This window comes from Ursus maritimus (genome assembly GCF_017311325.1).
Source record: "Ursus maritimus isolate PB19 chromosome X unlocalized genomic scaffold, ASM1731132v1 scaffold_X1, whole genome shotgun sequence".
Classification (NCBI taxonomy): Eukaryota; Metazoa; Chordata; class Mammalia; order Carnivora; family Ursidae; genus Ursus; species Ursus maritimus.
The window spans coordinates 46,602,655-46,623,810 of record NW_024423319.1 but is presented as its reverse complement, the minus strand read 5'-3'; the positions used below and the strand labels follow the sequence as shown (position 1 = coordinate 46,623,810).

Below are 21,156 nucleotides of genomic sequence, written 5' to 3'. Positions count from 1 at the left end.
TGAAGTTGGAATGAGCTTGGTATACTTGGAGAGCAGAAAGAGCCATTGTGCTTGGAGCACAGGGAGCAAGCAGGAGAGTGATCTAAGGTTGGATTATAAAGGAACAAAGGGGCAAAAATCTAAAGGGGCCTGTCAGAATGGTAAGAACTTTGGATTGTCTTCTACATACAGGAGTAAAGGCACTGAAGGGTTTTAAGCGGGAGACTGATATGAACTGGCTACATTTGAAAAAACCTCACTCTAGACACTTTGGGTTTAGTGTTCTGTACGACTCATTCATATACAAGTAGTATTTAAGGCCACAGGCGTGCAGAAACTGCAGAGAGGAAAAAGAGGATTCAAGACTAAGCCTTGAAAAGCACCAATATTTAAAGTTTGGGTAGAGAATGAGGAAACTGCAAAGACAAGTGCAGATCAGTCGAAGCTAAGGATTTCAAGAAAAAGGGAGTGATCAGCTATGCTAAATCACACGAAAATTCTAGTAAGATGAAAACAAAAGTTTATCATGAGCAATTGCTCAGTGAAGTGGTGAGACAGAAGCCAGATCACAGTGGATTGAGGACTAAAAGTGATGTGAGGAAGCAGAGACGAGTCCTTTTAAGAAATTAGAAGGGGGATGTAGGGTCAAGAAGAGGTTAATTTCTGTTTCTTAAGATTGGCGATACCAGAGCGTTTCTGTTGTCGCCTCCAGTAGGGACATTGAGAGAATGAAAGTGATCAGACAGGAGAGATAGGAGATTCCAGAAGCGAGGTTAAGAAGGTTAGGCTGTGATCCAGAACACTTGGAAAGAGCTTGGCCTTTGCTAGAAAGGCCCCTCTTTCATTATAACAGGACGGAGGATGGAAATTATCCGTACCGATACAGGTAGGTTTTTAGATTTTTTTTTTTGGTGGTAAGATGATGGCATTGGTGGCTATCAGGGTCCCATTCATGTGTACGCATGAACAGTGCACGAGCTCAGCCCTCCCCTAAGGTCTGCACCTAGTAGGCGCTAAGTAAATAGTGACCAAACGTTAACTGAAAGAAAAGAAGACAACTCTTACTATAGAGAAGCTCTGAAGGAAGGGATACGGGTATGTTAGGAGTGAAAAATACACAACACGCCTTTAAAATAGTCAGGATGGGGGAGAGGCTCTCACCAGTACCAACACCCAGCCTGACCCCGCCCAGGAAGTCATTGCTGGCCAGAGGCTCCCGGTCCCACACAGTCAGTTCCAGGCACATGTGTTGTAGATCTTCCAGCCTCACACCATTGTAGACAAATGTATGGTTGTAGTGGGGATTCAGGGTCTTCTTCATCACAGGAGTCTTACGCTTACTGGCCTTGCTCCTCATGGGAAGGAGGTATCTGGCAGAGGGTGGGGAGTAATCAACAACCTACTCACAGCTGGCAAGTGCCTCTCTTAATTCCCCTTTCCCTACCGCAGGCCTAGCCCAGGAAGGTAAGTCGTCACTCGGATGCAAGCACACACACTCCCTCCTTCGAATATGCCGAAGCGGAGTTCCCACTACCCCCACTGGATCATTCACCTGATTCAATTCCTTTAACCAGGAGAGAAAATTAATACAGTCTTATCAGTTAACTGTTGTCTATACTCTACCAAACACGGGTTTTAAATATTTGGTTCCATTTCTAACAAGGTCCTCTTTCAAGAAAACCGATAATAGTAACTATAGGCCTAGCCGAACATGCTTGGCTGGAGAACTTAAGTCAGCGGGGTGATCTCTCATTTGGGCAAAGCTGGCATCGCTTAAAGATTGTGGGGAACAGAGTCCCGGGTTCCTAAATCCTAACAGTCAGGGGACACAGATTTTGACTCAGGATTCATTAAAAGCCTCAGTCTGTAACAAAGGAAAAGTCCAGCCTGTCTGTCTACCACCCTCCTCTTTGGAAATCCACACTACAGCACAGTCCCAACTGAGCTCAGACCAGGACAAAGGTGGTTGTGGAGGTTTTGCCATTACCTATTTTCAGGAACAAAGTTGGTTGTGGGAGGTGGTGGCATATACAAGGGTAATATCCACAGAGAAAGGTTCATTTGGGTTCCTCTCTCAGTTTCCTTGTCCTGGAACTGGTTAGTTTGGTGCTGGCCCCGGGACTCACCCCTTGACAAAGCTGTCAGAAGTCCCTCCTGATTTGGCAGCCGTCAGGTTCTTGGCTTCTTTGATCCACACCTGGAGCTCTCCCCCTTCCCCACCTTTACCTGTAAGGGATGTCAGCCATAGCAAGTGAGCCCCTACCCCCTTCAGATTCCACTTGATCTTTACCTACATAGCACCTTCCATCCCTGGTTCCTGAAGGCAGCAAGCTCCATGACAACTGGACCACATCTGACTTCCGCTCTCAGGACCAGTCAGTCACTGCCTGACTCAATTAATAAGAACAATAGTAATAAATGCTTTGCGAAAACTGGCTACATGCCTGTTTCTACATTATTTAATTGGCAAAGCAACCGTATAAGATATCTACTATTATTCCTATTTTACAGATGGCAAAGTGGAGGCTTAGAGAAGTAAAGTTGCCTGATATTTGTTGAATGATTTTTAAAAAAGGGAACTCCCCTACTTGTGTTCTTGATCCCATGTCTACTTCACAGGACTCATCTGGCATCATCAATTTCAACCCCCACCTCCCATTTTCTTTTAAAGATTTTATTTATTTATTTGAGAGAGAGAGAAAGAGAGAGAGAGAGAACACAAGACGGGGGAGAGGCAGAGGGAGAAGCAGACTCCCGCTGAGCAGGGAGCCGGATACAGGGCTTGATCCTAGGACCCTGGGACCATGACCTGAGCTGAAGGCAGACGCTTAACCCACTGAGCCATCCAGGTGCCCCTCCTTTTTTTTAAAAGATTTTATTTATTTATTTGAGAGAGAGAGTGTGTGTGAGTGAGAGAGAGAGAGCAAAAGCCAAGGGGAAGAGGCAGAGGGAGAACCCACCTCCTATTTTTAATATCTCTTCCTCTACTAGTCCTATCCCTGCAGTCTAAGTATATGCTAATCTCACCACTTCTTTTAAAAACCCTTTAAAAAGGGGCACCTGGGTGGCTCAGTCGGTTAAGCATCTGCCTTCGGCTCATGTCATGATCCTGGGGTCCTGGGATTGAGCCCCACATTGGGCTCCCTGCTTATTGGGAAGTCTGCTTCTCCCTCTCCTTTTGCCCCTCCTCCTCACTTGTGCGCATGTGCACGCGCTCTCTCTCAAATAAATAAAATCTTAAAAAAAAAGAAATCCTTTAAAAAGAAAATCTCCCTTTACCCTTACCTCTTTCTTTCACCATCAATTATCCTTAAAAAAAAAAAAAAAGAGTCCACGCTCACTACTTCTACTTCTTTGCTTCATTCACTTGGCCTAGTTTCTGGTGAAATCTGGCTTTTGTTTCCACAAATCCACTGAAAAGACAACCTAACGCCGATGAGCCACGTCTTCTCCATCCTCACCAGCTTGACATCCCAGTAGTATTTCAACATTATTGACAACCTCTGCTCTTTTCTTCTCCAAGCTCTTTCCTAATAATCCTCTGCCTCACTAGCTTTTTGTCCTCTCTTCATCCTTTAAAATGCTGCTCTTCCCTATGGTCCTATCCTTGCTTCTCTTCTCTAGTCATCCCATACACACAGGTATCTTTCTAAGAACTTTGGCTTCCCATTGCACCAATGGATCAAATTCAACTCGTTACTGTTATGTGCAAAGCCCTTTTCAGTCAGGCACCCGCCTTATCACTTCCAGCTCCACTACCACACACACAAACCATAACTCCAGCGCCACTGAACTAAGGAGTTCACTGCCTCACACTTTCCATACAACCCCACATTTACCATGCCTTCTTAAAACCTTTGCTCACGCGACCTCTCCTGGAACTGTTCTTCACACCCCATTCTCTCCCTTTTCTGCCTGGTAAAATCTGAAGTCCAGTTTTGTCCTTACTTCCTCTTTAAAGTTCTCCCCAAATGTAACCAGAGAGATTCTGTGTCTGTGCTCTTTCAGCATATGACTGTTGTCCTTGCTACACTGAGCTTCTCAAAGAGGGTAAACATGACTTACTCATCTACATATCCCTAGTCACTAGCACAGTGCCCAGTGTGTTCATTTACTCTTCCTCAACCTTTAACTTCCTGTCCCTCATATTTCACCACCCCTTGCAACCACCCTTTCTCACCCCCAAAGATTCTGTTCTAATCTGCCCTCTTAATAGTTTGCCATAGCTGGACCAAGACCACGTCAGTTTAATGGCCTAAAAAACAGCAACAACAACAAAAAAAACACAAAAAACAAAAACAAAACAAAACTGAGTGCCAACCCTAAGATAGTCCCTTCTGGTTGAAAATGAGGCAGAAAAGGCTTACTTAGTAAAGGAATCTTCCCTAGAAGATGATCCAGGAGCATCTCAATCCGGTCTCTCCAACAGTGCTGGCCACCCGCTGCACTATCACACGAACAGCCTGTACAGAACACTAAGGGCTAAATCCAGCCCCCCTCCCCAAAAAACTCACTCTTTTTCCGGTCACCTCCAACAGGGAGTTTGGAGGCTGGGATGTATTTCAATGAAACCACCAACTCGCCTTTGTGTGATGGCAAGCCAGTCGGGGACTCAGCACTGATCTGAAACACAGGGGAACCCGACAAGTCAAGTGGGGCTTCTCAGGAGTTGTTGGGACCTCTCACTGAGGAGACTCAAAAATTGACCCCAAGAAGAGCTTCATGACATAAGAGAATCCTCCTTATGAGTACAGTCCAGGGTGCCTCGGCCATGGCAGCCGCAGGTTTCTAAGGCAGTTCCTTCAGAAGGAGCTGCAGAAAAACCCAACAAAGCCTTCTGCAATGCCCACTATTTTGCTACTTGGGGGATACAGTTACTAGATTCCAAGTACCCCCAAAGGTCTTCCAGCAAAGTTGCCATACAGACTCACAGGCAACTGATGCATGATGAAGAATCTTGCTATCAACATTGTTAGTAAAAGCCAAAAAGTGGAAACAACCTAAATGTTGATCAATATAGGCAAGGTTAAGTGAACGATTTTAATGCCCGCAGATGGCGTCTGGATTACGGCATGCAATCATCAGAAAGAATGCAGGGAATCCACACGTGCTGACTCAGAAAGATACCCAAGACGTACTATTAAGTCAACAAAGCAAAATGCAGACAAGGTATCCCACTCACACTGACATATGTTCATGTTTGTACATGTGAATATGTATGTATGTAAATAATGATTATTATCATTATCACTTGTATATTACTTACTATGTGCCAGGCACTGTTATAAGTACTTTAAGTATATCATTTTGTGTCATCCTCAAGATAATCCCCATAGGTACTATTAGCCCCATGTTACAGATTATGGAACAGGGAGGTTAAGTAACTTGCCCAAGGTCACACAGTTAGCAACTGACAGAGGCAGGATTCAAATTCATACAGACCGGTTCCAGAGTCCATGCTTTTAACCACTATACTACACTGCATAGAAAAACCCAGAAGGATACATACAAACTTAACACTTGTTTATTCTAGAGAGAAGAATGGATTGGGGAAAGGAAAGAGGGCTTTCACTTTTGCCTGTGTGTGTGTCGATAGATAGATAGATAGATAGATAGATATAGATAGATAGATAGATATAGATATAGACTTTTTCAAGAGAATGGTATGTAGTGCTTGTATGATTTTCAAAGATTAAAAAGTATTTTTTAAAGAGTTTTCAAAGATTTGAAGAAGGCTAGGTGAACTCTGTTGCAAGGATTTGAGCATGCCACGATTTCTAATTTTATATTTACATCACTTTTGATGAATGGCTGTCTCTACCGCTGGAACCTAAATGCCAGGAGGACAGGAATCACCCTAGTTTTGCTCAGCCTAGTAGGCCTGACACTTAGCCAAGTACCTGGCACATAGTAGGTGCTCCACAAATATTTACTGAATGAATATAGGAGTGAATGAATGTCTGGAATGAGCAGCAAGTGGCCTATTGTCTTTGGCTGTTGGTACCAGAATTGCTTCACTCTATTGGCGCTCTTGGCATGGTTTTGTTCTTTACGCTTTGCTATCCAGCGGTGTGGACCAGACGTGCCCTGTCATCTGCGTGTATTCACTGGGGCTCCTCTCACCTAGGTCCTCAGCATGGAGTATACCAACACCAGGAAGGCATAATCCCCATTGGTTTAGAAAAAGGTACCACATACCCAGATGCACAATTTAGTGTATGGGAGAGATACAAAAGAATAGGGAGGTGGATGCCAGGAAGAGAAAGTTGAATGGGAGCAAATAGATTGCTAGGGGCAAAAAAGAAAAAAAAAATGGATAGATCAGAGGCAATAAATGTAGAGTGTTTTAAGTTAAAATAGATATGTAATGCTGGAGTGGACTTTTTGTTGTTTATAAATGTCTACACAATTTATTCATTTCCAGATTGTGAACTTCAGTAGACTCTTAAAACTGGAGTTTAGCCTTCGCTAGAAATTGGTGTATTTTTTCAGTAGCATATTTTCATTCTAGCTCAAAATAACTGCAAAGAGCAAATGTCTCCATCTTAATGCAGCTTTTTTCTCTTTTGATGTAAGATGCTTTTATTGGCAGTAGTTCATAATGGTTTACGGTGACATTTCCAATATCATTTTATCAACCATAGGCCCCTGAAAGAACGACTCGTATGCCAAATGCTTAAGAAATTCTACATTTCTGGGATGCCTGGGTGGCTCAGTCGGTTAAGCGTCTACCCTTGGCTCAGGTCATGATCCTGGGGTCCTGGAATTGAGCCTCATCGGGCTCCCTGCTCAGTGGGGAGCCTGCTTCTCCCTCTCCCTCTGACCCTCCCCCAGCTTGTGCTCTCATGCACAGGCTCATGCTCTCTCTCAAATAAAATCACTTAAAAAAAAGAGAGAGAGATTCTACATTTCTAATAATATGCTATAGCTTGGTGATAATTGCTTTCCTGTTATTATTAGTCTTTAAAGGGGCAGATTTAACGTTGTTAATATTTTTTATGGAAGGAAGTAGCTATCAAAATATTACATGACTGACTCAACAATTCCATCACCAGCAATTTCTCCTACGTTACATTCACATAAGAAGGCCAAGATATATTACAGCATAGCTTTAACAGCAAAAAAGCCAACATTTTATAATATAGGCACATGAAAGAATACTATACAGCAATGAAAATGAGATAGATCTGTAAGTGATGGCAGACAAAGATGTCCATGATAAATAATGAATTGTTCAATGAAAAAAAAAGTCAAGATACATGTACACGATGAGGTGCATACAAGCCTATTTGTATAAAAGGGAAAAAATATAAATCCCTACGTGCATATTCATGCTGCTTAATATAAAATCTCTATAAAGATATCCAAGTAGTTGATAACAGTGGTTATTTCTAGGGAATGGAATGTGCTTTTCTTTTTATATACTTTCATGTCATTGCAATTTCGAACCATGTGCACACGAATCCTCTTATTCTTCATTTTTTAAATAAGTGATATATGTAGATATGGTAAAGAGTTCAAAGGTTCTAAAAGGGCATACAGAGAAAACAAAATTGCTCTCTCACCTCAGTCTCTTCCCAGACGCAGCCACTGCTACTAGTTTTCTGTCTATCTTTCCAAAGATAGTCTATGCACCACGTACTATTTTTAGCATTGAAAATGTTAGTGTATACATCAGAAACTAATGATATGTTGGCTAATTGAAAATAATAATAATTAAAAAAGAAAATGCTAGTGTAAAAAAAAAATTACCAAGGAACCTTGCCATTGAACAGTTCAGATCATCAAGAAATCCTAACTCTGTTTTAGCAATTTCATCTTATCCGGAATGACAGTAACCTACTGAATGTCCGTTAGGTACCAGGCATTGCTTGGCACTTTGTGGACAAGCCTGTGAAAGAGGAGTATCGTGATGATCCCCATTTTGCAGATGAATAAACTGAGACTCACAGAAGTTAAGTGATTTACCTACGTTATTTTATAACAGGGGTGACTTACCTAGCTGGCAAATAACAGAACCAGGATTCAAATCCAGGCCTACACTCAGATCCCAGGCACTATTTTGGATCCTGCTACACTCTCGCCTGAGATGCCATCTCCAGAGTAAAATTTTCCCTGGCTTGTGTGACAAAGAGTACAATTAGAACTCCATGAACTGTTTTAACTTCCCACTTCTTTAGTGAAAAGATTAGCTTGGAAAAGGAGTGATTAGGAGACACCCAAAAGGTTAGCTGGGAGAAGAGGTGCAAGTTAGGATGTTAGGATACGCCCGGACTCTGGAAGGTTATGAGGCAAAGCTTGGCACACATATGAAAAGCTTTTCAAAGGAAAACCATGGCTTCATCCTTTGCTTGCCCTACAAAGAGATCGCACACTCAACATGCAAGTGCATCTGAAGTTACTGTCCGACTCAGAAACCCCAGCAGGGGGTGCTAGAACTCCACAGAAGATTACATTCAAAGTCGCTACCAACATGTACCAGCAGAGGTCCCTGCAAACGGTGCTACCTCAGGTCCCAACTGCGCAAGGAGTTGTTAAAGCAGACTACCTTTCCATGTAAAGGGACACAATGATCCCGTTTCTTATCAAGCTTCCAGGAATCCATCTGGACCTCTGCCTCTCCAAGGAAAGTGTTTCTGCCAAAACGACCATGATGCCAAACTGAGAACTGCAAAGTCCTCTGGGCCAGAAGAGATTCTGGGATCTCATACTGTGAAAGAAAAGGAGAAGCCCAAGATGATTAGTTCGTAGTAATTCCTCAGAAAAGATTATTCCGATATCTGAGCAATCATACCCAAAGTCCATAATCCTGATTATCAAATTACTTTGGTCTCTAAGCACTTTGAGTTTCCTTAATCAAAGCCTTCACTTACCCCATTTCACAAAAATCTACCACATTCTAAGGTAGGACCTGGAAAATTAATTTTTCCTAGACTGGGTGAAAGAACAATGGAATATTCAAAACAGACTGCCACAGAAACTTCTGATCCCCAATGACTTTTTAAAAGGAGATTTGTAGGGGCAGCTGGGTGGCTCGGTCGGTTAAGCATCTACCTTCAGCTCAGGTCATGATCTCAGGGTCCTGAAATCGAGCCCGATGTCGGGCTCCCTGCTTAGAAGGGAGTCTGCTTCTCTCTCTGCCTTCCCCTTGCTCATTCGCTCGTGCTCTCGCTTTCTCTCTCTCAAATAAATAAATAAAATCTTTTTAAAAATAAAATTGAATGAGATTTGTGGTCACATGAATCTCCAATTTCACAGCAATCCAAGAAAGCCAGATCACCTTTGTTCTCTTCTCTGGGAGGTTAGTATGTGAACAGATGGCCATGGCCTATCTTCAGACACAGACATGGCCACTGAAAACTGTGTCACCCTGCCCTAGTAGCAGAGGAATAGCTACAGCTTAGCACACAAGACAGGACGTGTTCAGCTCTTGGGATCTAGATACATACTCTAAGGATCTCATCATACAGTGGATTGATGGTGTCCCGCTTGATGCTGGTTTTTCTTTTTCCTTGGCGGGACTTGTCAGGCAGAAGATAAGTCTTCACGTATCTAGAAATCAAGGAGAGTACGGAGTCATTTGTTGTTGTTGTTGTTGTTTTTTCTCAAGCCCATTCTTCACTTCTCTGCTCTCCATATACAGACGCCATGATGAAATGAAAATGTCACATCAAAGCCCTCTTAGACATGTCTTCTAGCATTTTCCCAATCCTAGTCCCTTTCCCGTAGCTCCCCACCCGCTCTCAAATACACCTCCCTGTCTGCCCAGGAAGGGATAACCTCGGTTCAAGAGTGCCCACATAGATGCCAGGATGTGAGCTCTCATCTCAGAGCATCGGCCAGGTTCCAGAAGCACTCACGGGTTAGAGCGCTTCTTAGCTTCATCAGCATAGGCCAGCTGGTGGCACTCCTTCACGTGGATGACCAGAGTCTGTGTTTGCTGCTCATACTTCAGGGAAAAGGCAATCTTGCCGGTCACAAAGACGTTGCCAAAATCGCCAGCTTCACTATAGATGCTCATCATGCTGCCAATTGTACTCTGAAGACAAAGCAGCCACAAACATCCGGTAAGGGCCTGACTCCCCTTCCCACACGGCTCACATCTTCCCTCGTAATAAAGCCCCAGTCACTGAACAAAACAAAATCTTCAGAAACCCTTGCCATAAGCCAGCGCTGCCAACGGTCTTGTACTCAGAGGCTGAGACAGCTGGTAGCACACTCACAACTGCTGAGGTTGATAATCAGTTCGTTGCTCACCTACGCTCTTAGCTTCTCTTCTTCCCTTTTTTTACATTTTCTTTTTTTAGTTTTCACCTGCCCCAGAATGCAGACAAGGAGTGCAGGTAAGATGAAATTATGTTTCTGCTATCTGCTATATATGCTAAAATGTTGGCTAGCAGGGGTCAGTTACTAATGAAAACAAAGTGCCTTAATTATCTATGGATTTCTTATTTTTATTTAAATTGTAGCGAACACACAGTGCAATATTGGTTTCTGGAGTAGCAGGCAGTGATTCCTCACATACAACACCCAGTGCTCATCACAAGTGCCCTCTTTAATGCCCATCACGCATCTAGCCCATTCCTCACCCACCTCCCTCAGTTTGTTCTCTATCGTTACGAGTCTCTTATGGCTTGTTTCCCTCTCTCCTTTTTTTTCTTTTCCCCCTTGTCATATGTTCATCTGTTTTGTTTCTTAAATTCCACATATGAGTGAGATTGTATGGTATTTGTCTTTCTCTGACTGACTTATTTCACTGAGCATAATACTCTCTAGCCCCATCCACATCATCGCAAATGGCAAGATTTCATTTTTTGATGGCTGAGGAATATTCCACTGTGTGTGTATGTGTGTGGGGGGGCGGTATCTGTGGGTTTCTTTTATCTGCCTTATCCCTATCAACACCTATAGAAAAAGTGATTGTGTCAAATTTGGGGGAGGCAGAGACCTTGCCCTCTCAGGTAGTAATCAGCTCTGTAAGCCTGCCATTCCATTCTGTGTGTGAGTAGGAACAAACCCCAATCACCTCAGTTCCTGACTCTGTGTCTGTCCCCTAAACACCAGTCTCCATACTTCTGACAGAACTAGGCCCTAATTCTTAAACGCACCTTTAACTTCGTGATTGTGATCGGTATTGCTGCTCCTGAATCATACCCTGATGCTAACTAACCCTGTCAGGGCCCCTCTCATGACAATGCTCTTGAATGTGAGTTTGGAGTGGACTCTGATGAAGAAATATTATCTTGCTCTCTTCATGGCCTGCTACCTTTTTGGGGCGAAGTCATGGTTTACTATTCACAAAACTGCTCAAAAGCGTCTCTAGCCCGAATTGCCTAATTACCTGACGACTTCCAGGGCAGAGGCTGAGGAAAGTCACCTAGCTGTGCCCTAAGCAACTACTATGTAAATTGAGCCTATGAACAGACAAATGCGTCTCACTTACCTGGAAAGAGTGACTAGGATGATTTCCCCAGGTCCCGAGTCTGCTCTAGAGAGATATTTCCTTCATTCCCAGGACCCCAATATGTTTGTAGCCACAGAACTAATAGAACTTACCATGGAGGAACCGCTTCGCATGCTGCTCCTGGCTAGCTTCTGGCGATGCAGCTTCACCAGATGGTCAATGTCTTCTTCTTCCTCTTCCTCTTCCTGGAACAGTAAATATAGATTCAGAGTTAGTAAAGTTAGAAGTTCAAAGACTAAAAAACTTCCTTGAGTGGGAGCCATAATTATCGCTCAACTCTGAGGTGTCATGAGCACATGCATGCACATTATCCTTATTTTGTGTCTCCCATTTCAGGCTTCTAAGCTATATTCCAACCCTCTTTTTCTAATCTCAAAAGAACAAGATAGGAATATCTCTTTCCCATTTGACTGCCCCAACCCTACCATCCCTTTATATTTTAATCAAAATAATTATTTATTTGAGCTCCCAACTATATATCAAGCAACGCATTAGAAGTTGAAAGAGACAGTGAAGGCAGTCTTTTCCTTTAAGCGATTCAGCAACCAGATTTACTTTAGAAATTTGGAGGAATCAAGATTCATGTTGCCTTTTCCTAAAGAATTAAACAGGTTGATTAGGAGTATCAAGTACTAAGGTCAACTTTAGATTTATAAAATTTCATATAGTGACCAATACAAGGGTACTTACCATATCTACACTGAGGCCTGGGACAGATTTGCTTCTGTCTCCCAAGGAGCCACTTTCATGTCCCACATCTTCCGGGCGAAGATCAATCACAGATTTAGTATATTCTGAATGGAAGACCAAAAAACCCAAATCATAAGAGACCTACTCTTTTCCATACCAAGAACACATCCAGGGTATGCAGGACTTCAATCTCAGAGGCCATGAAGGGAAACCTACCTGAAGGCCTGATGACTTTTCTGGTGTTTTTCTTAAATATCATTTCACCCTCATCAACAGATACCACATTTTGACCCCCAGGCTGAGTTTCCTAGGAAGGAATAAGGGCAAGGAAATGGAAAAGGATTGTAGGGAAGGTGGGAGGATGGAGTAAGGAAAAACAGCCTTTCGAAGAATAGGGCTCAGATTTTTGCTAAACTATACAAAGTTAAAGGAAAGATTAATTTAATCTTAGGAATTTAATTTAATCCTAGGAAGTAGTATGAAACATATTTTCTCACATGTTTCAACCAAAACCTTAGATACTCCCAAGAGAATTTGAACTGAAATTTGTTTAGTTGAATTCTTGATGTAAACTGCTCCTGAGAAGGGAGAAAGAAAGAGAGAAAAGAGAGGAAAAGAGAGAGAAAGAGAGAGACCCCACCTGACCAATAACTAAAGCTTACCTTTTCCACTTGAGATGTGGGGGCAGACATCTTCTTCCATTCTGGAAAGAGGCCAGATTTATCCAGAGAGTCTCTCCTGGAGGTAGATACAGAAGTTATAACAAAATCACCTCCTCACCTTCCCCATCTATGGAAGCTGACTGGAAGGAGAGCCACTGGTTGGGGTCATGCAGTAACCAAATCCAGAAGGTATTACTTCACATCTGATTGACCTTGCAGGAATGCAGACAATCAGATAAGCAACTTTGCCCGAACACACTCACTCCCCCATTCCTAAGGGACATCAGGGGCAGTTGCTACTGGTCCAAGAAGACTCCTCCAAGATGCAGCAGCCCGTGGAAGTCAGCATGCCCCAGAAGGCTGTGCTCAGAGCCAACAGAAGATGTACTACTGACAAGACTTGTGGCGAGGTCAGAGAAAATACTTCATTTGACTTGCTGAGGATGGAAGGTAGACACACTGAAGCTACAGGCACCCTGTATCCTGAACTAGACAACAAAATGGAGACTTGGGATGAGCGGAGGTGCAGGGACTTGTAGGGGTTTCACCTTGACAGGCTATCCGAGTCAGCTGTGTAGCTATCCAGACTCTCACTCTCAGCCTCCAGCGCACTCCTTCCACTTTTCAGCTTGGGCACTTCAAATGGCACACTAGAATAAAAACCAGGAGCTGATATGTAGAGGAAGTGGGCTCTCCTGCTGGGAGCAGGCTTCCTTCCAGCCCATTCACACTGGTAGCCTGCGTGATCTTTCTAAGATAAATATCTGAGTATACTTTGAAAACTGGTCAGCAGTTCCTCACTGCTGTTGGGATGGAGTTCAAACTCCTTACCATGGCAAGAAAACCCTCAGGATTTTGCCCTCTGCTCGCTTCTCCGGACTCGTCTCCACCCTCCTTATACTTTACGTTTCCAGAATGATTAAGCTCTTTTGGTTCCTTGAATATGCCAAAATTCTCCCCTTTACTCTTTTTTCTGACTGGCATGTTCTTTTCACAATGACCATTTCCCCCACCTGGTTAAATCAACTCCTCCTACAGGTCTCTCCTTCTATGTTAATTCCTCTAGATCTCTCTGACTCTGTCCTCACTCCAAGTCTGGATTAGTAACCTTCCTATATGCTCCGAAAGCACCCTGATTTCTTGGCAGCAGTCATCATATATGTAATTATTTATGTCTTTTAAACAAATTATTTAATTTATTCAATAATTTAAACAAATGACTTATTTAATGTCTTTCTCCTCCGTTAGACTAAGTTCTGTGATATCAGTGACCACATATCTTATTCACTGCTGTGTTCCCAGTGCCTAGAAGAGAAATTACCATACAGTGGGCATTCCTATATTTGTTGACTGAATCCCCTTAGTGGGGCTTAAAGTAGACACGTAAATAAGAAGTATGCTTCAAAGACCGTATTTAGAAGACCAGAATTCTTTCTCAGCTTTAGGGATGACCTTGGGCATTCAAAACAGCAGTCCTCATTGCTAAAGGGAAGGACACCATTCCTGGACCTCAGGGAATTTGTGAGAGCAGTAAGAAAAAGGAAAAAATCATTCTTCCTCAAGAATCTCAACTAATTTCACTTGGCTGCCAGGACACGACACTCTCCTGGTCCTCTGACCTTGCTTCGGTGCCCTTCTCAGGCTCCTTTGCTGGTCCTTCATCTCCTAAACCTCTAATCTTTGGATTGTGTCCAGGCTTATTCCTTAGGCTGCTTCTCTACACTATCTAGAATTATCCCTAAATGATCTCATCTAGTCTCATGGCTTTAAATATCCTCTATAAACCAATAACTCCTAAATTTGTCTCTCACTCAAATGCCAGGCTTGTATTTCCAACAGCCTACTTGACATCTCTGCTCGGATGTCTCAAACACAGCAAGTGCAAAACTAAGGCCCTAATCCTCCCCCAAACCTGCTCTTCCCTCATTTTCATCAAATGACAACTTCTTCCTTTCATTTGTCTGGTGAAAAATCTTTACAGTTTCTCTTAACTTCCCTCATTCTCTCACAATACAAACCCAATCTGTTACCAAATACTCTTGGCTCTGTCTTCAGTTATATCTAGAATCTGACCAGTTCTCAGCCCCTCCACTGCCATTACTTTGGTCCAAACCACCATCCCTGGTCACAATGTGGTCACAATAGCCTCCTGACTGAACTCCCTACTTCTACCCTTGTCCCTACACAATCTATCCTCAATAGAACAGTCAAAATGAGCTTTTAAAATATAAATCCAGGGGCTCCTTGCTCAGCAAGGAGCCTGCTTCTCCCTCTGCCTGCCACTCCCCCTGCTTGTGCTCTCCCTCTGACAAAAATAATAATAATAATAATAAATTAAATCTTTAAAATAAATAAATATAAAAATAAAATATAAATAAAAATAAAAAATAAAATATAAATCCAGAACAGAATTACCATACGACCCAGCAATTCCACTTCTAGGTATATACCCAAGAGGACTGAAAACATGTGTCCACACAAAAACCTGTACATGAATGTTCAGACCAGCATTATTCACAATAGCCAACAGGCAGAAACAGTCTAAATGTCTACCAATGGATGAATGGATAAACAAAAGGTGGTGTATCCATACAGTGAAATATTACTGTCAATAAAAAGAAATAAAGTTCTGATCCATCCTACAACATGGATGAACCTTGAAAACATTATGCTAAGTGAAAGAAGCAAGACGTATTTTACATGACTCCATTTATATGAAATATCAAGAATAGGCAAATCTACAGAGAGACAGAAAGCAGATTAGGGACTGGAGGAAACTGGGAGTGGCACTTAATGGGGGCAGGGTTTCTTTCTGTAGTGATGAAAATGTTCTGAAGTTAGACCGTGGAATGGTTGCACAGCATTCTTTTTTTTTTTTTTGATGTTATGTTAGTCACCATACAGTACATCATTAGCTTTTGACGTAGTGTTCCATGATTCATTGTTTGCATATAACACCCAGTGCTCCATGCAATACGTGCCCTCCTTAATACCCATCACCGGGCTAGCCCATCCCCCCACCCCGCTCCACTCTGAAGCCCTCGGTTTGTTTCCCCGGGGTCCATAGTCTTTCATGGTTCGTCTCCCCCTGTTTCCCCCCCTTCATTTGTCAAGCAGAAAAAGACAATTATCATATGGTTTCACTTATTTGTGGAACATAAGGAAAGCAGGGAGGACATTAGGAGAAGAAAGGTTGCACAGCATTCTGAAAGTACTAAAAGCCACTGGATGGCATACCTTAAAATTGTTAAATTTTACCTCAGTTTAAAAATAGAAAAAGTAGATCATGTCACTCAGAATGAAAGAACCCTTACAAGTGTGGACAAAGGCTTACATGATCTGCTTCTCCTCCTTTCTCTGTCCTCATCTCCTACCACTCCTCCTACTTGCTCACCCAGTTCCAGATTACTCAAACACGCCAAATACCAACTCACCTTAAGGTCTATATCTTCTGCTTTCTCTGCGCACAGTGCTTTTCCGCCAGACACTCTCAGGGTTTGCTCCCTCATTTGCTTCTTGTCTTTGCTCAGATATCACTGTATTATTAAGACTCTTCCCTGGCTATTCTAAGTAAAACCGCATGGGTACACAACATGTTTTCCTGGCACTCCCTATACCTTTAGCCTACTTCATTTTCTCCACAGCACCTGTCAACATCTGATTTGATATATTTATTTGATTATTGTCTGTGTCTGGCCATCCCCAAATCTAAGCTCTACAAGCAAGGGACTTTCTTGTATTTTACCAGTGTATCCCACGGCCTAAAACAGTGCGTGGCAAATAGTAGGCATTCATAGACATTTGCTTAAAAAAATGCGCGAACTAATACATGAACAAAGAACAAAGTAACCAGAAAAAGAAAAAAGAACAAAATCACCAGAATCTACAATGTCTTAGTCAGTAAAGAATAAACTTTCCAAGTTATCACATGATGTTTGCAATAGCTTTGTGAAAACAGACAGCAAGGGTTGAAATCCTAGGGCCTGCAAGAGGTGAAACGGTGGTCACTTCTTGAGAGATATGTTCATTTTATAGTCCAAGACAGCAGGGAAGTTGATTTCCTTTTTACTTTAGAATCATTCTGTTTCCCCCCTTCGTTCCAAAGAATAAAGAACCCACAGCAGAACCATTCCTCTAGAGAGGTAGTTTAACAATAGCCCATGGAGTGTGTTTTCTGCTTGTATTTTTTCCTAAAGATTAATACGTACTAATCTGGAGCTGATACAGACAACCCTAGGGCAAAAAGGCAATTACTGACATCTGTGCAGGAAAAAATAGACCAAGAGATGGGAGTCCTGGGCTCGAACTATCTGTATGATCTCAGGTAAATCACTTCTCTTGCTTTCTTTTCTGTAAAAATAAAAGGGCTGAATTTGATTACTTCTGAGGCTCCATAATTTTATGGCAAAGATCATTTATGGCCACTTAATCTGCTTCCATATTTAGGATAAGTAAGTCTTCTGGGTCCAATGAGACAAGAGGTCATAGACAGCCAGAAGCAGTAGGTTTCAGAAATTATATTCTGACCGATGAGGTCAGATGTGTTCATCAGATTCAGGAAATAAAAGCTGTTTTTTATCCTTATCCAAAAGGAGAAAGGGGGCCTCATCACCTAGAACAGATGAGTCACGCCCCCGAAACCGTGTGGATAAAATCACAGTACATACATACATACAACAAAACATCATACAGAGAGCAGAAAGAATGAGCCAGACCCTTGGTGCGGACATGGAAAGATGTTGATGTTGTATTTTTCTAGAATTGTTCCTTTTACACCTCAAGTTACAACTGATATAAACTGCACGTGGTTAAGTGTGCAATTTGATGAGTTTTAACATAGACATACACTTGGGAAACCATCACCACAATTAAGTGAGGGAATACATCTATCGCTCTCAAAGGTTTCCTCTTCCTCCTTTATATCCATTCCTCCCTTCCTGCCTCTGTCCCCAGACAGAAAGTGCTGATCTGCATTCCGCCGCTAAAACGTGGGTTACATTTTCTAGAATTTTAAATAAATAGAATCATACAGTATGTCCTCTCTTTTGTTGGGCTTCTTTCATTCAGCATGATTATTTTGAGATTCACCCGTGTTATTGCTTTTATCAATAGTTTATTCCTTTCCATTGCTGAGTAGTATTCTACTATATAAACCAACCACAATTTATCCCTTCACCTGTTAATAGACATTTGAGCTGTTGCCAGGTTTTGGCTATTACAAACAAAGCTGCTATGAACATTCATGTGCAAGTCTTTGCATGGACATAGGTTTTAGCTTCTCTTGAGTAAATACTGAGGAATGGAATGGCTGAATCGCGAGGCAGTACACATTTAACTCAACTACTACTCACCTGGTTTTCAAAGGGGCTGCACTGTTGCACATTCCCACCAGCAGTGTATGAGAATTCTAGTTGCTCTATGTCCTCACCAACAATTGGTAAGGTCAGTTTTTAAATTTTAGCCAGTTTAGTGGGTATACAGTGGTATCTTGTTACAACTTTAATTTGCATTTCCCTAATAACTAAAGATGTTGAGCATCTTTTTATGTGCTTATTTGACATCTGTATATTGCCTTTGGCAAAATGCCTGTTCAAATATTTTGCCAATTTTCTATGGGATTATCTATATTATTGAGTTTTTAAAATCTTTCTCTTTCAATTTGTACTGCTGAATATGTATGTAGTATGATCCTTTTAAAAAAGAGAGATTTAAAATTTAAGAATCCAGGGTGCCTGGGGAGCTCAGTCAGTTGGGCATCTGTCATCGGCTTCGGTCATGATCTCAGGGTCCTGGGATCAAGTCCCCACATCAGGCTCCCTGCTCAGCAGGGAGTCGGCTTCTCTCTCTCCCTCTGTGCTCTCTCTCTCTCTCTCTCTCTTTCTCACACACACACTCTCTCTCTCAAGTAAAAAAATAAATAAATCTTATTAAAAATAAAAAAATTAAGAATCCAATCCGTATTTGTACATTTAGACAGTCTGGCAGTCCATACACCAAAACTAGTAATGCCTATTAATAATAATAGTCTGGGGCAGAAGCAGTGAGGTTACTGGGGGCCCGTTTTACATATTTCTATATTGCTTTTCAACAATCATCTAAAATGTGATTAAGTCATTTCTCTTTGGCTGAGGGAGAGTTAGGGGAAAAAAACCACAAATGAAAAGCCAAAAAATTCACCAGCAGCAACCAAATAAGGAGTAAAACCTCAAGTCATGAAGTTCAAAATGTCATGGCTAAGAAAACAGAAGAAAGACTTAGCTCAGCAAAATTCCATCCAATGCAGAGATGTGCAGACAAAGTGAGTGAGTAGGCAGTCCTGGAACAAGTCGAGGCAAACAAAAGTTCTCAAGATTTGTAGCCCCAGGTACCACTGCAGGACCCCAACAGAGGCAGACACGACTACTGGGGTATGTCATCTTTCAGGCAGCACAGGTATGCATTAGATGATGCATCCAGAGCTGGACTGTGTGAGCCTGGACATTTAAGACCATTTCAGCAGACCCAAACCCAAGACCCCCAAGCTGCATTTTGCCCTTCCCCTGAGGTGCCAAAAAAAGAAGCATATCAAAAGCAATATTCTGTTCTTAAAGTACAGTTGGGGGTAGGGAAGAGATAAATTGTCTCAGGTTGAGGTGAGAAGCCTGTCAAGAATTCACACACTGTATCAGAGCAAATAAAATATACAGGCAGAACTTCCCAGGTTAAACATGAGTAAAATGAGAAGAAATGGTCTGGCAGATATAGAAATATGCCACGGGGTGGAGAGAAATAGAAACAACTTGCAATATAGGCAAAGAACTATTCTGTAGAAGAATATAACCCTAAGAAAATAAGTCGCATTCTTGTGAGTACTTTATACCCTATAGGAACTTAATAAGAATACATATTTGATTAAGCATAAGAGTTCAAACAGCAAAGATGATAAAACAACAAAATTAGGGGAAAAGGAAGATTGAGAGCAAAGAACAAATTAAAAGCTAATCAAGATAATTCATTCTCTTTTTTAAAGATATTTATTTATTTACTTATTTACTTGAGAGAGAGAGAACACAGTGTATGGTGTGGGGAGGAGCAGAGAGGGAGGGAGAGGGAGGGGGAAAGAATCTCAAGCAGACTCTGCACTGAGCATGGAGCCCAATGTGGGGCTTGACATCATGACCCTGAGATCATGATCTGAGCTGAAACCAAGAGTCTGATGCTTAACTCAGTGAGCTACGCAGGTGCCCCATAATCCGTTCTAAAAGTACATTGATACAGCAAAAAGAAAGGGAAAAGGGGGAAGAAAGAAAATGTCTGAAAATCGAAGTAATAGCACAGAGGAAAGGTTTCGATTACTCACAGCTCATTGCTTTTACCTTTCTTTTCTCTTGCATTTGAAAGTAAAAGAAAAGGACAGAAAAGGAGGATAAAGAAATAAGAAATCCAACATCCCTAAGGTGGGAAACTTAACTAATGAAACAGGAAAAAAGTTCAGAGAATATGATACAGAAAAATTTTCCAGCAATGAAGAAAAGACTCATCAAGGGTACATATTAGGGGGAAATGATGCAGCATGACCACCATTGAGATGTGTGTGGACACACACGCACACACACAGTCAGTTACCTACAAGGGAGAAAAACAAAAGTCTAGCTGGCCTCAGACTTCATCACAGTCACATTCAGTGGCAGAAGACAATGGAGTAATGTCTACAACATTCTGAGGGAAAGAAAGTGTGACCCAAGAATACAGTATCCAGCGAAGATATCATTCAAGTATAAAGTCACCAGGCAGACATTCTTAACATGAGAGACTAAAATAAATATAGCTTCTGCAAGCCCTTCTTGAAGTAATTTCCCAGTGATAAAATCCAAACAACCAAGAAGTCAATGAAAGAATTCAGAAATATAGAGAAGCCATGGTCCAAGGCCTAGTTATAAGCATACAATCCTTTTAAATATGAACTAAAACTAAACAAACAGATAAAACAGGCAGATGATTGATGTTTGCATAACAAAATGTAAATGTTATAAGTGCTGCCAAAGTAAAAGTAATTTGAGTAATAAAAAATGGGAGTAGGGCAAAGCACTGGGATAAAGTATAAGAAAGCTAATCTCCTCCTCTTTCATAGCAGAGAGTCCACTGATAATATTGAAACAGGTAGATTTTTTAAAATGACTAAATGACTGACCTAGCACTCCACTAGTAGGTATCTACCTAAAAGAAATGAAAATGTTATGTCCATACAACAACTCATAATGAAAGTTCATAGCCGCATTACTTATAACCCAAAAGGGAAAACAACCCAAATGCCCATCAACAGATGAACGGATAATTTAAATGTGGTATATACATATAATAGAATATTATTAGAATATATAA

At 41.8% G+C, this 21,156-nt stretch overlaps 1 protein-coding gene across 4 annotated transcripts in view; it reads right to left on the bottom strand.

Annotated features, from left to right (window-relative positions):
* Positions 1-21,156, bottom strand: part of SYTL4 (synaptotagmin like 4) — a 71,321-nt gene that overhangs the window by 2,684 nt on the left and 47,481 nt on the right. For 2 of the 4 annotated variants that reach the window (XM_008701706.2, XM_008701707.2), the window contains 12 exons: positions 13,344-13,445; positions 12,796-12,871; positions 12,350-12,440; positions 12,134-12,237; positions 11,536-11,628; positions 9,840-10,018; positions 9,429-9,531; positions 8,528-8,689; positions 4,563-4,602; positions 4,347-4,442; positions 2,106-2,205; positions 1,141-1,349 (listed from right to left, as the gene is read on the bottom strand). In XM_008701706.2, the coding sequence (XP_008699928.1) occupies positions 1,141-1,349; positions 2,106-2,205; positions 4,347-4,442; positions 4,563-4,602; positions 8,528-8,689; positions 9,429-9,531; positions 9,840-10,018; positions 11,536-11,628; positions 12,134-12,237; positions 12,350-12,440; positions 12,796-12,871; positions 13,344-13,445 (1,355 nt within the window). Of the gene's footprint in view, positions 1-1,140; positions 1,350-2,105; positions 2,206-4,346; positions 4,443-4,493; positions 4,603-8,527; positions 8,690-9,428; positions 9,532-9,839; positions 10,019-11,535; positions 11,629-12,133; positions 12,238-12,349; positions 12,441-12,795; positions 12,872-13,343; positions 13,446-21,156 lie in introns of all 4 variants that reach the window. The other 2 variants (XM_008701708.2, XM_040630167.1) reach the window with 2 other exon arrangements.